Source organism: Vombatus ursinus, unplaced genomic scaffold (genome assembly GCF_900497805.2).
Source record: "Vombatus ursinus unplaced genomic scaffold, bare-nosed wombat genome assembly UNPS02014779.1, whole genome shotgun sequence".
Taxonomy (NCBI): Eukaryota; Metazoa; Chordata; class Mammalia; order Diprotodontia; family Vombatidae; genus Vombatus; species Vombatus ursinus.
In genome coordinates, this window is record NW_020954557.1 from 14317553 (window position 1) to 14336448 (window position 18896).

Genomic DNA, 18896 nt, shown 5'->3' on the forward strand with positions numbered 1-18896 from the left:
TCCTTTTATTTCTAACCATGGTTCTCGTGTTCGTTAGTGCAGAGCTAGGAAGCTTGAATTAATTTCTTTAATGAAACTTCATTTCGATGGTTGTATGCTACCCTATTGTTTCACAATTTTACTTTATTGGGAGCTAGCTTATATGTTCTTTGATATAATCCTCTGTTCATGCAATCAGTGTAACACATTTTTTTCAAACAGAACACGTAAGCAAATGTTAGCTGCTTTTAATAGATAATTATATGGTATTAGGGAATTATGAAATACAGTGTGCCCTAAATGAAAGAATATTAGGTCAATTTCTGTGCTAGCTTGAACTATTTAAGATGTCCTATGGGACACATTCCTTTCCCCCAAATTAATTAGAAAGTAGTTGATGGTGGTGAGCACTGGAAAGATTTCTTGTAGTAATTAATACCTGTGTTACATAGAGAAATGACCGTCCTTCTACTTAATATTGTGCCTATCACATGCTTTCCTTCTCCTTTGAATAAGTGTGTAGATTTTCACAGCTCTCCTGTGAACTAAGTAATCCTTTATACACAGGCAGAGAAAGTTAGAAACTAAGCAATCTTGCCCAAGGTCATGCATTATACGAGCAATGGAATGCCTGGATCTTGATTCCTCATCCTTCATTTTATTAGTGCTGTAGGTATGTAGTTTTGAGGGAGTTCTTACCCAGGACCTAGCTCCCAAAGTACTTGGCAGACTTAACGAGCATGTGTAAATAATACACATAGCATTCCATCTGCTTCTGAAACAGAACCCTTTGTGAGTTAGAAAAATGTCACCTTTCTACCACCCAGAGCAGTCTCACAAATAGGTTAGGGAAGGGTATTTGAAGTAGTGAGTGCTTGAAGCATGCTATCTATAGCAGGTTCCCAGGGGCCTTTTAAATCCTGAGAAGACCATGGTAGTCATCCAGTATCAGTGAAGCTACTAACAGCCTAAGACATTAGTTAGGAAAGCAGCAGAAATGGGGAAATAGAAGAAAGGAAGAAGTAGATCATAGGAAGAGAAGGAGAGAAATAAAGAGGAAAATGAGAGAAAGAAAGGGTATTCCATGTTATAGGGAGTGGACAAGCATCCTCCCTATCTATTGTTTTGTTTTGTTTGGTCTAGATTCATTATTTCATCAGAATGGGAAACTCCCTCCATGTATGCAGATCTGCAGCTCTTCGTAACAGATTTTGAGAGTCACTTGGGGCACTGAGAGGTTGAGACTTGCCCGTAATCATACAGCTCATATGTGTCAGAGGCGAGATTTTAACCTAGATCTTACTGATCTCATAGTTGGCCTCTAAATTAGGCATGACACTATTTGTTATAAGAAAATGAATAAAATAAGGTCTTTGCTCTCCTGGAACTTACAGGTTTTTTGTTGTTGTTGTTGTTGTTGTTCAGTCATTTCTCCAGTTCATTTGAGCAAACTGAGGCAGAATTAAGTGGCTTGCCCAGAGTCATACAGCTAAGTAAGAGTCTGAGGCCAGATTTAAACTCAGGCCCAGCACTTGACTCACTGTACCGCCTAACTTCCCTACACTTTATAGTTTAGTAAGGAAATAAGACATACACAAACCTATCCCACATAGGACTTAAAGTTACAAGAAAAGAGATTCATAATGCTATGGGATTTTGGAAGAAGAAATACTTCTAGGTTTGGGGGGATTTGGGACAGCTACATTGAATAATTACATTTAAATTTAGAAGGGATTAAGATTAAGATTAAGTGATCAGAACCATAAGAGAAGGGCATTCTAGGGAGAGGGGATAATTTTGAAGCAAATACACAGAGGCAGGAAAGCCTGGCCACATTTAAGAAATTGTCCAGTTTGGTTGGAACTTATTGTGCATGAAGGAGAATAATGATAGATAATCCTTGATAACTAGCTTGGGACCAAACCATGGGGAGGGCCATGGTGGCCTATAATAAAGATGTCACCTAAGGGAAAACCCAGTACTCCAATGCATTTGTTATCCTATCAAGGTAGGTATTGCCATCAACGATGTCGATTGCAATCCTCCCATTCCTACCCATCTTATATGAATTTTGTCCATGTCTTTCCATAAGTTTACCACAAGGAGTCCACTTCATGTGCAAATGGCATCTTGCTACCTTTGGAGCAGGAGAGCTGTCTGTATGAGAGAGTTGCATTCTCACTACAAGACCCCCTGATCTTCTTTGATCATACAGTTCTTTTTGAGAATGATATAAATTTGTGTCTTTGATGAAAGTATTCCATAAGGACAGGTAAGCTTTTACAGATGGCTTACTGTAGCAGACTACATATTCTCAGTCACACAATTGGCTGAAAGATGCAAAGAAGACAAGATTTCTAAGTATTTATTGTTTTTGCCTATTTTGGAAAAGCATTTGATTCAGAAGAAAGCACAGTCTTAAAGGCTCTCTCCTAATAAGGACTCTTTCATGTGTATATTAATATATTACAAGATTTCTTGGTAAAACAACCATATAGATAATTCACTTTAACGATACTCAGATTATTACCATCAAACAAGGCATGAAACAAAGAGACATATGTTTGCCAAATGATTCTCCATTGTCATAGAACTGGTCCTTGGCTAAGCCCAAATGGAAGAAGAATTCCCTGTACATGTTGAAATAGTCCAGACGTCTCAGTTTGGGTGTGATACTACATTGACTACATCAAAACCAGAGCCTTACAGGGCCACCTCAGTGAAACCCATGATTACTCAAAAAAGAGTGGTTAATAATCCATGAAAGGAAAAACTACATGATTGAAAAGGGCCCTTTTCAAACTATGAGATAGTTTGGATGGCCATTTGGAGGACCTGTCCATTATCAATACATTAATGTGTATAACTGGGATTGGCACTACAAATAGATGGTAAATTGGGCCCTAAATTACATAGGAGAGAGTAAACTTTATTCTATTTGATTCTAACAATCCCAGGCTGCTCTTCACCAAAAGAAGTCCATTTTTAAAAAAAACAAAAATGCTCCCCTCTATGGTTGCAAATCGTGGATCACCATAAATCCAAAGAATAAAAGTTGTAGGGGACCCAAAGATCAGTGGAGGGGACAGGTAGGCTGCAGCCTACTTCCAGGGATGACCTAAGTTGGAATAACCATTTAAAAGATACACCAAAACTCCAGAAGATCTGTCATCTAATCAATGTGTATATTTCTTCCAGAGACATAGATCACAATGCATGCCAGTTCAACCTGAATGATTCCTGTTTATGGCCTTCCAGAGTTTACCACAGTGGGTCAACTCAATATACTAGAGGCGCTTCTCATGTTCTCTTGAAATCTTGAGGCTGCTGTGGAGCACATAAGCTATCCATCAGACTATTCCTCACTCTTACAATGAGATAGGCCCATCTTTTTTTTTTATCAGATTTTCTTTGAGGACATCCTTTACATCATGTATTCTTTGTAACTCCTTGTTTGTAATATTTTACAGTCCTCTTCGCACCAGTTGGTGACTTTCTTTTGCCCTTTAAATGATCTACAAATGTAGTTTATGGAAGGAAGAAAGCAAGGAAAGAAAGGAAAGGAAAAGAAAGAGGGTTGAAAGGAAGAAGGAGAAAGAAAGGAGGAAAGAAAGAAAGGGGAAGGAATGAAGGGAGGGAGAAAGGAAAGAAGGAAGTGAAGAAAGAAGGAAGAAAGGAAAGGAGAGAGGGAGGGAGAAAAAGAAGATTCTGTATCATATAAGAAAAGTCAAGTAAAGCAAATTCCCAAGTTGTGCCATTTCTTAGTTCGCATATTAGTTTTTTCTTCTTCAAATCTTTAAAGATTATAGTCTTTGGTGATTCACAACCACACAACATCACTAATATTTGTGATCTTATGTTTCATAGAGAAATCTGTGATCATTAAAAGAACTTTTCAATTTTCCAAAGGCTGTAAAGTTGGCTGTGTTTCTCCTTTTCACTTCTGGACCCAAGTTTGCAGGATCTATCCAAGATGTAAATTATGTATACATACATACATACATACATACATACACACATGCATACACACACATATTTATGTGTGTATATGTATATATGTATGTGTGTATATATTAATATGCAATGTGTGTATGTATACATACATATATATACTTGTGTATTTTGTCCATTAAACTGCATATTATAATCTAGACAAAGGGTATTCTTCATCCATTTAGTTTTTCTGGTGTGACTAATTGGAGCAAGTTCATCTTTGTGATGCTATATCTCATCTAGGAGACTGAGCACTGTTTTGGGTCTTGATGCATTATGTAGAAACAAGTATATCTTGAAGAAATCTAACATCCTATAGGATAAGAACTCTTTCATAAACTTTCTAAAAATAGTTTGATAATGCTATTTCAGCATGATTAATTTGCTTTTTGATCCTACATATTTTATTTTATGCACTTAAAAACGTTATTGTGAGATGGGGTCCATAAGTTTCACCTTATTGACAAAGGTGTCTATGTCACAGAAAATGTTAAGAACTCCTACAATAAAGAACCTCTTTCCAACTTAGACTCTATTGAATCTTCTCTTTGACATTGGCAAACACTCTTGCCAGGCATTGTTGTTGTTCAGTCATTCATTTATGTCTGACTCTATGTGACCCCTTGAACATTGTACATGGAGTTTTCTTGACAAAATACTGGAGTAGTTTGCCGTTTCCTTCTCTAGTGTGACCCCATTTTACAGATGAGGAACTGAGTCAAATAGGAGTTAAGTGACTAACCTAGGGTCACACAACTACTAAGTATCTGAGGCCAGAGTTGAACTCAGATCTTCCTGACTCCAGGCCCAGTGCTCTACCCACTGTGCCACCTAGCTGCCCCAAGCATACATCTTCCAACTTTTGCTTTCCTTGATATAAATAATCACTGAACAAAGGGTCATTGAATAAGTATCAGTCTCCTCATTATGGATGGCAATTGACTTGCATTGGTTGAAATTTTTTCTGAAACTTTAGTAACAGGTGTCTTTGTCCTTTCTCCCACCTATTTTCCATTTTTAAGGTATTAATAGTTTGTATAAATTATCTAGATTGGAGATGTATAATTTTAAGGAAGCTCTTCCAGGAATGTATGATTGAAAAAGTGGGCCAGTCACATAGAGGGAATAAGTGATGGAAAGCTCAAGTGTTGCACTACTTCCCACAAAATATAAAAAGACCTAAAGGAAGGTCTTTAGCATGTTGGGTGGGTCCTTTGTAGATGATCGGTGAAAGAGAATGGATAAGAATTACACAGGATTAGAAGGTACGGATGTGTTACAATTTGCACTCATAGAGGGAATCTATCCATCCAGTGAGCTAACATATCCATTGAAGTGAATTGGGAAGAACAGATTAGAGATAAAGCATCTAGTTAGAAGGCTTTTGCAGTAGTTTAGGAAAGAAATAATGAAAGCCTGAACTAGATGAGTAGCAGTAAGGACAACAAGCAGAAAATAGATCCTAGAGAAAGACTTGGTAACTGTTTGAATATAAGGAGCAAGGAAGATAAAGAAGAAAAACATGATTCTTGAATAATAATAATTATAATGATAGCTAGTATTTACATAACTTTAAAGTTTATAAAACTTTTTATAAATATTATCTTTTTTGTCTTCACAACAACTCTAAAAGGTAGGTGTTATTATTATCCCCATTTTATAGTTGAGGAAACTGAGGCAGATGAAGTATAAGCAATTTGCCCAGATTCCCACAACCAGTAAGTATTTGATTCTGAGTTCCTGATTCTGATTTAAGTTCTCTATGCACTGTACCCCCTGGCTGCTTCCTTGAAATGAATGGGAGGTTGGTGATATCTTAAATATATAAAAACATCAAGAAGAAGGCATAGGTTTAGTGGCAAGAAGCAATTGAGTTAAGCTTTGAATATGTCCAAACACCTGCATGGAGAGTTCTAGCAGAGTTGGAAGTAAAGGTCTGAAACTAGAGACAGGTTGGAATTGGAGGGGAAAATTTAATTATCTTCATCATAGACATGTCAGTTGAAGCCATAGATACAATTGCCAAGGGAGAAAGTATAAGTGAGAGACGACTCATGGTAGAACCCTGTTGTTGTATTAGAACCCTCGGAAGCACATTAAAGAGAGAAGATGCAGAAAATGAGCCAATGAAAGAGAAGAAAAGGAATCATTTGGTAAGGAAGAACCAGGAGCAAGCTGTATCATGGAAACCACAGAAACAGAGAGTTTCCATGAAAATAAGAGGAAACAGTGTCAAAAGCAGCATGCAACTTTACAGATGATGAATTGAGTCAAATAAGGTCAAGTGACTAACCTAGGGTCACCCAGCTATTAAATATCTGAGTAGTGCATGAAGTGCATGAAGACTGAGAAAAAGACACTAGGTGTAGCAATCTTTAAAAGAGAAAATTCTTGAAAGTGTTGAGAGTGGAAGCCGGAGTGCATAGTTTTTTAGGGTTAAAATGGTAAGTAAAAGCAGTAAATGTGGACTATTCTTTACAACAGTTTTGCGGAAAGGAGAAAGGCCTGGGTGGGGAAGGCAGCTGAGGCTACATGGGGAAGAAGGAAATGCAGTAGCTCCAGGTATCTAGAGAAGGTTTCTTTGCCGATTTGTTTTATTTAAAGACAGCAGAAACTTGGGCATGGTTGTATTTAGAGGGGTAGGAATTAGTGTAGGGGAGAGTGTGAAGAGTAAATATTGAAGATAAGAGGGAGGGAGGAAAAGAAAGGATATCTAGCTTCATAATTTTCTCACTTTATCATTTGAAATAATCAAGCATTTCTGTGTTTCTCCAGTGGTACAGATTTTTTAAAATTATTTTCTTGGTAAATTAATTTATTATTTTCTTGACTCTAGGTCTGTTTTCAGATAATTTCTTGTAGCAAAGCTTTATTGAGAGAATGAACACTGGACAAGCTTCTTAACATCCAATTATACTGTGACACTGATTGTAAATCATGTTTGACATATAGACACAGCCCCAATAATTACATAGGGGTTTGTTTTTCAAAATACATTGCTGATGCTATTAAATGCCCATTCTACAAAAAGCATTTCAAAGAAATTAAATTGAGTAAATACACGATCCTATTTTAATGCTAGTGCTTCATCTTCTTTCTTAACCATTATGGCTTGCAATATAATTAAGTAACATATCCTTTGTCAACAGATACTATTAATTTTTTAAGTGCATGAGAACTGACCATGACTCTAGCAGGTAAAATTTTGAGGTTGGGATGCCCATTCCCTTAAAATAGGTGTAACTAATATCCATGTGTGAGAACCAGTTAGTTCCATTTGAAGATGTCTTGAAAGACTAAAAGGAACTGCTTAAGTGTACTTGCCTACATTCTAAATGAAATAGTGTCTTGTGCTGGCAAGGGTTAGAATGTAGGTCTAGTCTTAGAATATCTAAGATGACAAACTGTGGCTATCCTGTGTTTCCTTTTAATGAGAGCAGATGATTTGACAGCAGAGGGGAAGAGATTTAGGAATGCTTTCTCATCTAAGTGAGACTTGCTATATTCTTTATATCCTAGAATCCAATGCTTGGTGACACAAAAGGAATAATTGTGTGTGTGTGTGTGTGTGTATTTAGAGAGAGAGGTGTATCTAAATACATACTACATTCATACAAAGAGAGGACAAGCGTGTGTGTGTAAGGTTGGGTTTGTTTGTTTGTTTTTCCATTTCTGGTGTAGAAAGACACCTTGTTATAGTGGAAAGAGTACAGAAATTGGAGTTAGGAAGACCTGAGTTTGAATCCTACTTCTGACATTCAGTAACTGAGCAAGTTACTTAACCTCTCTCTGCCTTAGTTTCCTAATCTGTAAAATGGGAATAATAATACACATAGCTTCCTTATGGAAGTTTTATGAAAATCAAATGAAAAAATGTACTTAAAGCCCTTTGTAAAAATGCTACATAATGCAATGAGTTACTTAAATGTCAATTATCATCATCATTATGATGATTATTACTCTTTCCTAATGCTTCAGTTTATTATAGTTTAAATTGGCCTATGAAAGCTTGTGATTGCTCTCAGAAATCTTTTTTTAAAAATCATTTTAGTCTAGTTTGCAGATGTGTTATCACAAAACAAAATGAGCTTCATTCTATGAACAAAGTATTTCGATATCTAGAATGGTTAAACTATTTTTCTTAGGCATCATTTTTCCAGTTAACACAATGGAATTCACCTAGTCACACTCTTCTCTTTGTGGTCACAGTATCCTGTGACATCATTTTCCCCAGTGTGAAAAGCCATTGCTTTTATATTTGTCTTGTGCAGTAAGTAATCCCCTCTGCTTAAAGCCTGAGATCATCTGCCCTGATACATTCTGTCACATTTAGAGATTGTGGTTAGCTGGTTTACTAGTGTTGTCCTGATAAGCCCTTTTATCTTGGGTGACTTAATTAATTTTTTCCCAATAATGGCAAACTCACTTAAACTAATTTTCCTTTAAGTGAGGAGTACTAATGCTGGATCCAGGCTCAAATCTTATTATCTACAATGGTATCCTGCCTTTTAAATATATGTAATTAGTCCCTCCACAGAAAAGACCTAGGGCTTAATTCTGTTAAGAGCCTTGATGTCAAAGAGTTTAGGACACAACCTATAGACTTTTATTCTGTGGGTCAGAAGACACCAATGAAGGGTTTTGGAGGGGATGGGAGAATTGACCTGATCAAAGCACAAGTTTCAGAAAATTAACCTAGAAGCAGTGTGCCAGATGGATTGTGAAGGGTCCTTAAGAGATTAGAGACAAGATTATCACTTTAAAAGGCTGTTGCAACAGTCTAGGGCCTAGACTCTAGGCCCAGGGTAGGGTTCTAGCATAGAAACAGAACAAAAAGGAAAAAAGCCAGAAATACAGCAAAGAAATGCCCCTGAGCATTTCTGGAGTCTCACTAAAAACAGCTATTTGACCATAGACAAATCACGTGATCTCTCTGGGTCTTGGTTTCTTCATCTGTGAAAGGAAAGGGTTGAAGTAAATGACCTTTAAGTTCCATTCCAAATTTAAAATTCTACAATTAATATAATTAATAATAATATTAATATAGTTAATAATATAAGCCCTGTTGTAAAAAGATGTTAACAATAAGACAAAGATTTGAAGGATATTATAAAAGAGGTCTAAGGAAGTGAATCCTAAGTATATTCACAGAATCCCACGACGTATGAGAACTAACTACTTGCAGGAATATTAGGTCTATAGATGTAGCAAGTATTGACTCCAAGTCTGTCTGTCTTCTAGGCTTTTTTTGTCGACCACAATTCCCGTACCACCACCTTCATTGACCCCCGGCTCCCACTGCAGAGCAGCAGACCCACGAGCGCTTTGGTACATCGGCAACATCTGACCAGGCAGCGCAGCCACAGTGCTGGTGAAGTGAGTCACGGAGTTTTCTTAGGGACTTTCCTGATGGCTGATGAAAACTGATAGGGATGTGTCTGAGCTCAAGCTGAGATGGCCTAAAAAAGTTTTTCTTTTTTTTGTAATTTAATGTGAAGTGTTCTGATAAAAATTGAGGTTAAAATATCAGCAATTTTTTGAAAACACAGAAACATAGTGAAAGTTGTCTTTTTTTGTTTTTTGATTTTTGGTTTGCTTTTTTTTTTTTTTTAGGAATGATCTTGTCCAGAGGAATGGGGAGGGAGAGGGTCACAATCTTTGTTTATACACCCTTATGCATAGATGGCTTCATGAAATCATTTGTTGTACATATCTACTGAAAGTAGCAAGGAAGTATACATTCAAGTCATCAACACAAATTTCTTCTTGAGCACTTACTATGTGCCAGACACTGTGCTAAGTTCTAGGGCTACAAAGAGTGGCAAAAACTGTCCCTGCCCTCAAGGAGCTCAGAATCCATCGAAGAAGAGAGCATGCAAACAACTTTGTACAAACAAGCTACATACAAGATAAATTGGAGATAATTTTTCCAATCTCTACCATTGAGGAGAACCAGAAAAGACTTCTTGCAAAAGTTTCAAATTTCAGTAATTTGGAAGTTAAGTTAAACATAAGAAATAATTCCTTGGAAAAGGGTTGCTAGAATAAAAGTTGTGGAATTTCTTTCACTGATGGTCTTTAAAATTGGAATGTATATCTCTCTGTGCAGGGTTCTCTTATGTCCCATGCTTGCTGGACCTAAGGAGATAGGTTCATAGTATCATAGATTTAGAGCTAGAGGAGACCTCAGGAGTCAGTTAAGGGGTTGGACTGGCGAGACCTTAAGGTTTCTTCCAGCCCTAAGTCTTTGATAACTCTGTTGATTCTATTGGATTTGGCCTGTTTTCTGTGGATTCTTAATGCAGTGCCACATTGTAACCACTTGAGGGCACTCAGATTTCCTAATTACAACTCATAGACAGCTTCACTTTATCACTCTAACAGTTTACGTGAGCAAAGGGAGTGTTCAGGTATATATATATGGGTCATCTGTCCTTCCCCCAACAGCTTAAATGCCTTTATTGTTTGGGTTTTGTATACATTATATGAGATGTCCTTGGCATTTAGTAAGCACTTAACAAATGTTTTTACATTTATTCATTCAAATGCATAATTCAAAAAATTTCCCTAAAGCATTAGTAGATGACAGCCAAATTTGCATTCTGTGTATCTTTTCAACACTAGCATGATATCTTTTAGATTCTGGATTGATGATGGAGTATTTCCTTGATAAGGAGAAAACATAATTGAGTGAAACTCCATGACTGTATTTGATTCATTTGAATTTAAATTTTTTGTAATTCTACTTCTCATCCCATAGTCCAGTTCTGTTTGATTGGCTTTGTGTCTTTGCTAATTGCGTGCGTGTGTGCATGCGTGTGTGTGTGTGTGTGTGTATGTATCTGGAAAGATATTTATGTGAAGCTCGTATAAAATTTATAGATGCTTGATATGCTTGGTATTTATAGCTCAAGAGCAACTTATAAATCTTTGCCCTGTCTATCCTGTAAATTAGTAATGCCACATTGCAGGATACTGGCACAGTCCATTCTACAAACACAAATCTCTCACCTTTGGACCTGGTACTTGATAAACGGGTAGAATCTACTATGCCTGACTTCACATTGTTCTTCAGCAAACTCACCTTATTTTTCAGTTCTTATTAAGCAAATGGTTCTAAGGACTATTCAGAATGACCCATTTTCAGGGAAGCCACAAATAAAAGTGATAACTGTCCCTAAAATCCCTTTTATAATTTTTTTTCATAATCTAAAGCCCAGTAAACCTAGTTTCAGGAAGAGATGCTGAAACAATCAATAACATTGTCTGAAGATTGCTTTTCATGTGAAAGAAAGATATATGGGTGTAGCAGAGCTCACCCCTCCTAATGTTCACCTTTTATCTACAATATTGTTAAACCTTCATAGGAAATGCTTACTGTCTAATTGGTAGGAGGTACATCCTGTGTTATGTCCTATGCCTACTTGTCTGTTGACTGGGTCTGATTTCAAGAAATGAGGAATTGGGGACAGGTCTCATTTCTAGTTCTAAGAATGGTGACACGTAGCGCCCTACTTGCAAAAGAAAAAACCTTATGTCTGTCATTGGTGTCTTTAAATAGTACCTTCATCCTGGTTAATAAAAACCATGGGTAGTGATTGATCTCACAAAGGTAGTGGCTGACCTCATTATACAAACCCAAGAATTTACAGTGAACCAGTGTGAAAAAAGACATATGAGCCTTTCCATCTAGACACACTACCTTTGACATTTAGAATATTCCAAAAAAGTTAAATGATATAATACATTAAAATTGATATGCATCTTTGAATGAATAGGAGTAGGGATATATTATTGAGTATTAATATATAAATATGATATAAGCAATCATCTTCTGATATCTTGCCCCTCATAATTTGGTATTCTGTGAAATTTTGGTGGAAGAGTGTATGTGTTTATAAAGATGAAAAACATCACAAGATATAAACTCTCCCTAAAATGATCTCAAAATAAAATTGTTTTACATGTGTTTGCATATCTAGTTCAAGAACTTGTTTCTATATTATAAAATAATTAATTCAAATTAGTACAATTAAATTAAATCCATTTGCTTGCTGCTGCTACCAATTATCTTGTGTGATAACTTCCAAATAGAAATAGTAGAAAAATAGCTATTAGGAACCTAGCTAAAGGTAACTGGTCAGTTCATCTGCTGAAATTTTATAAAAGGGGGAGAGGGCTTGGCTTAAAAATTGAACATTAGGATATTGCCCTAATTCAGCTCCCAAACTGACCCTTTTCTTGTTCATTTGCAGGACTCAGTTCTGTGAATGTACAAGCTATTTCCAATTGACACACCACGCACCCCCCAGGCATGCTTCAGAGGAGGATGCCAGCTATTTAGCAGGTCATGACTATGTTTCTGTTTACAGGTAGGAGAAGACTCTCGACATTCAGGGCCACCAGTTCTTCCTAGGCCATCTAGCACCTTCAATACTGTCAGTAGGTCACAGTACCAGGACATGGTTCCAGTGGGTATGTCATCAGCTGCTATATTGTTCTTCAAATAAGGAAATTATAATATAATTTTGCTTGTCAATGTGCAGCATACGTGTGTGTATATGCTGTTTATTGCTGTGGGTTTGGAGTTTGGATGATTCTATTCATTTGACATTCCTTGCTGGGGAATTTTGACCTTTGGCACATAAGAGTGAAGTGATTTGAAAACTGCCAGCATGTAACAAGTGCATCATGTTAAAAAGCATTGGCAGAGATGCTTTTGTACTTTGTTTGAAATTCTATTGAATTTTCCTTAAGAAACCTTTCACAGATTTAATTCATATCTGAAATTTAAAAGCATTACATTGTCTAAAAAAACTAGAAAAATTAGAGTGAATTTTTATATTTCTTAGCTTTTTCTAAATATGAGTATTTGATTATTGAAAGTGATAGAGAAAATGACTTATGGAATACATGAAATATGGTCATTATAAATTAATTGACTGCTGTTTTGAAATAAACATGCCCCAAACTGTCTAGTCTAAGACTGAAGGCACATGACTTTATAGTGGAATAATAAATTAAATAGGGAAAACAATGATACTCTATTCTGAAAGACTTGAGAAAAGTGGCACCTCAATGCTGCTGCTTACTTAAGCAAAGTAGATATATTCCCCCCAATGCTGGAAAAAAGTGGTATAGTGGAAAAAATGCTAGTCAGAAGACTGCGTTTTGTCTTTCCGCTGTCATTAAGTTTGGTTATGTCACTTAATCTCTCTGTCACCACAGTTTCCTCATCTATAAAATGATTGGTTAAACTAGATAATCTCTAAGGTTCCTTCTAATCTTAAAATTCTATGATCCTGTGATTCTATTGTCAAATGATAATGTGAAATATTATGTGAAATATTAACAGATTTATAATATTTTTGTAGATATTAAAATTTTGTTTAATTAAAAGACATTCTCTTATTAATTTTGTTGATTGATATAAAAAAATCTAAGCAGAGAAAAACTTGAAAATTTTTCAATTCTTGTTTTTCTTGTTTTCTATTGCATTCTTGATTCCTTTAAGCTTTGCTAGATTTTAAATGCAGTATTCTTTTTCTTTTTAGTTCATCTTTTATCTGCTTTATAGCACTGTAAGGAATAGAGTTGATTCTATAAAATTTTTTGTCTTATGAATGCAAATGAGGAAAGAGATAAATAAAGCAATGGTATCCTAGATGAGATAATTCCTCTTGCATGAGTCAGCCTTTTACGTTCCTGGTTCTCATGCAATCAGACCAATTATCATTCCTTAAGATTTATTACTATCTTTCCTTGTGTGCTGAAGTCCTATATTAGGCACATAAAATATATAATATTTATCTCTCTAGAAACAATATGCTAAGATGAAATAAATAGACATTTCCTTGGGGCAAAATATCAAACCATGTGTCATTAAAATTGTCAGACCACTCAGATTAAATATAATCTGTATGGACAAAGCTATTGAATTTTTTTAAAATTAGATTCATTCTTAGGAAATAATATAAAAATCATGGATTTGAGAAACTCCATATTGAAAATGGGATTATATATTAGCATTTTAAGAACATTTTTTATTTTATATAAAATGATTTTACTCAATAATATTGGTCATTTTGAATATTTTATATTATTATTTATGTGCTTGTTTTCAATGTATGTATACTGAGTAACAGAATATAATGACAGAATGGTGAAGTCAATAGGGAGCCAGCTTCAGAGTCAAGAAGACATTGGTCCAAGTCCTGCTTTTGTCAGGTACTGGCTGTGTGACCCTGGGACAGTCACTTGACTTCTTAGAATCCTAGGCAGCTCTCTAAGACGTTTTAATTTATAAACATTGACCAATCTCCACAAATAGAAGGAGTTTCCATACCAGAATTTCCCTAAACAATGAAACCACAGAGGATAATGATGATGAGACAGAGGAGGAGGAGAAAGAAAAGAAGAAGATAGAAAGAGGAGGAGGAGGAAGAGAAGAATAAGAAGGAGGAGAAAGAGAAAGATAATGTGTTATGTTAAAGTCTAGCAAATGTCTGCAGCAGGGTTTTGTGCATACTTCTATTGTAATAGATAATTATTACTTGGTTTAAGATCTTACATATCATTTATAGAACATGAAAGTATTGACTGAACCTGAATCCCTGATGAGAAAACCATGATCTAACATTTGAAAATACTTACAGCCATTTGAATATACTTTTACGACATCATGGAATATCAGAGATGGAAAAAGCCTCAGAGATCACCTGATCGAACCCATACATGAAAAAGAATCTCTGCTCCAACATACCTGATAATTGTGCAGTCATTCAGTTTTTGCTTGAATACCTCCAGTGGAGGATGGATGTGGAGAGGAGAGAGGAATATAATATGCAACCTCTTAAGTCAATGCATTCCATTTTTTATATCTCTAATTGTTAAGTTCTTTCTTAGTTCCAGGCTACATTTATTTCTTTGGAACTTCAACTCATCAGTCCTATTTCTGCACTCTGGGGCTAAATGAAACAAATCTATTTTCAATGATTTTTTTCTTTAAACCAGGAACATTTTGGCCTCCATATAAGCCTTTTGTTTTTTTTATCATTTGTCCTTGTTTAATATTTTAAAATTTTGCTTATTGTTTATAAGTGTACTTCTTTAAATTTTACATGTCTTAGAATGTAGTTTCTTCTCTGTGTTTATGGCTAGGTCAAGGTGATATAATGAAATTCTCAATATTATCCAAACAATTTTAAAGCTTTAATGTGGTGCCACTCACGGTACCAATGGAGAACTTCATAAAATTAAATAAAGCCCCAATTTACAAGAATATCAAGATAAATTATTAGGAGAAAAATGAAGAAGTACTGGACTGCCAGATATCTAATTATATTGTTGAGTAGCAATAAATAAAACTGTCTAGTACTAAGGAAGAAACAATAGAAAAAAGATCCATGGAGCTGAGTCCACAATCCTAAAGCCAACACAGAGGAATACGAAGTGGATAGATTTAATATAACAAAACACTGGAGGAAGAATTAATTATTAATTAACAACTTGGGAAAATCAAATTATAGCATAGTGAAAAAAATAAAATTATGTCTGAATCCCACACAATATATTACAATAAATTTTCAATGGCTCAATAATCTATTTATATTATCTCACAGTCACTGATAGCTTTGATCACAACAGAATATTTTACTCAAAACAAACAAAAGAGGAAGAATGGATTTTCTAATTCTTGCTGCAGACATTATTAGCCAGAATCAACCAAGATATATATCTACATGTGTTCTAAAATCTAAAGCTACTGCTGCTAATTGGGGGGGGGGGGGCAGTTGGAGCTTTCTTTGCAGATGTATTGGAAAAGACCCATTTGTGGCCTACTGCCATTTATATATTCGTTATGGGAATGATTTGTCCCCTTCCTTGTGTCCATCATTCTTACTTATAGAACCTACTCTTGATTCTGCCTCTAGCACTTGTCCCATAGGCCACCTAACTTTTCAAACCCCAAAAGAACCTCTCTGTTTTCTGAGTGCTGCGTGCTAGTTTGGGATTTCTATTCTTAGCTTCCAAAGAGTTAATAGCTATAGCTTATTTTCTTTATGTGCTTTGCGTCCTTGTCTTCTTAACATTTTTATGCAAAATTTTTTGTAATCGCCACTATTTGGCTGTCATTCATCTTCTGTGTATCTATTGTCTGTTGGGAATTGTCTGATGGAGTGTGCAAAGTGTCTTAGCATCATTCTTATCTTGCCACTTGATGATAGCTGTGATTCCGTTAGATGAGTGTAGTAAAAATGCTTAATGAGGCCAAATGTGACATATGGTAATAGGTTAACCACAAAGTAATTTTTGCTGTTGTCGTTCAGTCATTTTAGTTGTGTGATTCTTCATGACCTCATTTGGGCTTTTCTTGGCAAAGATACTGAAGTGACTTGCCATTTCCTTCTCCAGCTCATTTTACAAATGAGAAACGGAGGCAAACAGGGTTAAATAACTTGCCCAGGGTCATATAACTACTAAGTGTCTGAGGCTGAACTCATGAAGACAAGTCTTCCTAATTCTTAGCCCACTGCTCTGTCCCTGTGCCACCTAGCTGCCCAGCCATAAAGTAGATGCTAATTAAAGTCATAACATTAACTTAAAGTATAACCAAAATATCTAAGTATCTTTTAAAAAATTTTTTGTGTGGGTCTTTGTTATCATTGTTAGTACAGCAGAAATTCCAGACTGTTCTTAAAAAATATTTTCCTTTTCCATTAACACAGCCTACAATGACAAGATTGTTGCATTTCTGCGTCAGCCCAATATCTTTGAAATTCTACAGGAGCGTCAACCTGACCTTACCAGGAATCACTCACTCAGGTAACCATAATGCTGTTGGTTTCATTGTTCTGTTTCTGGGAACAACAACCTCCGTTTTTAGAAACACTGACAAATACTGACATTGCTAACTCATTCTTTGTTTTTGGTACATTAGGATAAGAGATGTCTTAGAGAGGGAGAGATACTTCAGAGCAAGGGCTGTCAATATTTGTTATGGAACTTCAGTTTATTTGGTGTAATAGCTAGTTCGAAGAATCTCCCAATAATCTGAAACTCTCATAGACAGAAGAGTTCTTAAAATGAGAAGAGAGTAAGTTATACCTGCAGCCCAGAGGTCATTCCAGAAATGAGACAACAGTCCTTCTATTTTGCAAATCAACTGCACATCCAAAAATAGTATAGAGCTGATTAAAATCAGGTTTTCCAAAATCCTATGGTTGCCATTCTCATTTTATTATAACAGTAACGCATTATCAACCCATTAAAATGTGACACATTGCACAAATTCAGATAGAAATCACAAATTTCAAGAAAAGGATTAAATTGTGTTTCTAGAAATATGTTAAATACAATGAAAGCCTCATAAAACATCATTATTATTCTTGTCCCATGACATTAGCATTTTATGTTGTAAAAGCATATTACATATAGTTCTTTCCAAATCTTCATTATCACACCTGCTATAGCCCAGAATTCAGTACAATGTGGCTCCATATAATGCAAGGGGATTTTGTAACCAGAAGTGTAGAATGTAATAATTCAATGTCATAACTAGAAATTTGAGGCTCCAGAGCAGAAATTTATAGTTGTCTTCTTTTTTGTTAAACCCTCTAGCATATGCTGCGTGGGGAGTAAAGATACCTCTAGAGAGCTGAACAGGGCTTGTAATTTCCCCTACATTTTTAATAATTAGCCCTCCACGATATAAGCAATTCAGCTTCAGCAAGTGGGGATACCCACCCACAAATTTGGAGGGTTTATTTGGAGAAAGTGTATACAGTTGTTGAATAGAGTATTTTATTTAGAATCTTCCAGGCCTTTGATAGTATTGTCAGTATCCCTTGTTGAATTAGATCTTCAAATTAATAAAAGGGAACTACTTTGTTCTCCGTAACATAGCTTGTCAGGTTGGTCTTTTTAGTCCCCAATTACCTCAAACGTTTCAGTGTATGTTTGTGTTATAGTTATGGAAGAGGAGAAGGAAAAGGAGTCTAGCATTTCAGTTTGGTATTGTTTCATCTATAGCGTGGTCTGTAGTTTAGACTCAGAGGATGGTGTTCTCATGAGGCTCCGATGTATTTGTTACTGAATGAAAGCAATGAGTTGCCAGGTTTTAAACTGTTATTGTGTGCATTTATAACTTGGATACATTATAAAATGGAAAAATTGCATGCTGTCATGAGAAATGGAAGGAAATGAGACCAACAAATCAGTTAGATGGTATTGTTCCTCTTAGCCAGGGTGTATGTCATAGTTTTCTCTTTTATAAAAAGGGCAGTTTTGGGTAGTCAAACAGTTAGCTTATCATAACAAAGTTAAGGGGAAGTTTATATATCTGAAAGAACATTCTGTCCCATGTAGTTCTAAATTGCATTGCAAAAAACATTTTCCAGATGGACAGATGGACCTGTAGGGCTTGTCTGTCACTAATCTTTGATACTTTTCATAATGGATTTAAGACCATTTTTTAAAAAAACCAGTTTGAGATGAAAGGCATCTATAGTCCATTCTGATACATCCAAGGCAGTACTTCCCAACCTCACGGTATGTCATTTATAATCTCTATATTTTCCATCCTATGGAATTTTTCCCACTTGTTTCCATGGTTTCCATCTCAGAAATCTGTTAATTAGGAAAGGAATTTTTTTTTTCACTTTAAACCATTGTGTCTTGCTTGTGGTTGTCACAATGATAGAAAATAATTCCACTCATTAGCTTGGTTTATTTGATTTGACATAGGTGTTTTCCTTTTCCCCTAGAATACACAATTATGTTTGTAGATGTACACATACATGTATCTATATACGTAATCATATATACACATACAGACATATAAACATATGTTTACATTACCTATAGACACATCATAAAACATTGATGGACTTTTGATTTCTCTGACATGTCTACTCCTTTTGTCA

At 35.6% G+C, this 18896-nt stretch overlaps 1 protein-coding gene across 4 annotated transcripts in view; it reads left to right on the top strand.

The window, feature by feature from the left end:
- The window catches only part of HECW2 (HECT, C2 and WW domain containing E3 ubiquitin protein ligase 2), a 433607-nt gene that overhangs the window by 338021 nt on the left and 76690 nt on the right, over positions 1-18896 (top strand). For all 4 annotated transcript variants that reach the window (XM_027865816.1, XM_027865818.1, XM_027865817.1 and 1 more), the window contains 3 exons: positions 9214-9348; positions 12345-12447; positions 16701-16797. In XM_027865816.1, coding sequence (XP_027721617.1) covers positions 9214-9348; positions 12345-12447; positions 16701-16797 — 335 coding nt within the window. The remainder of the gene's footprint in view (positions 1-9213; positions 9349-12344; positions 12448-16700; positions 16798-18896) is intronic.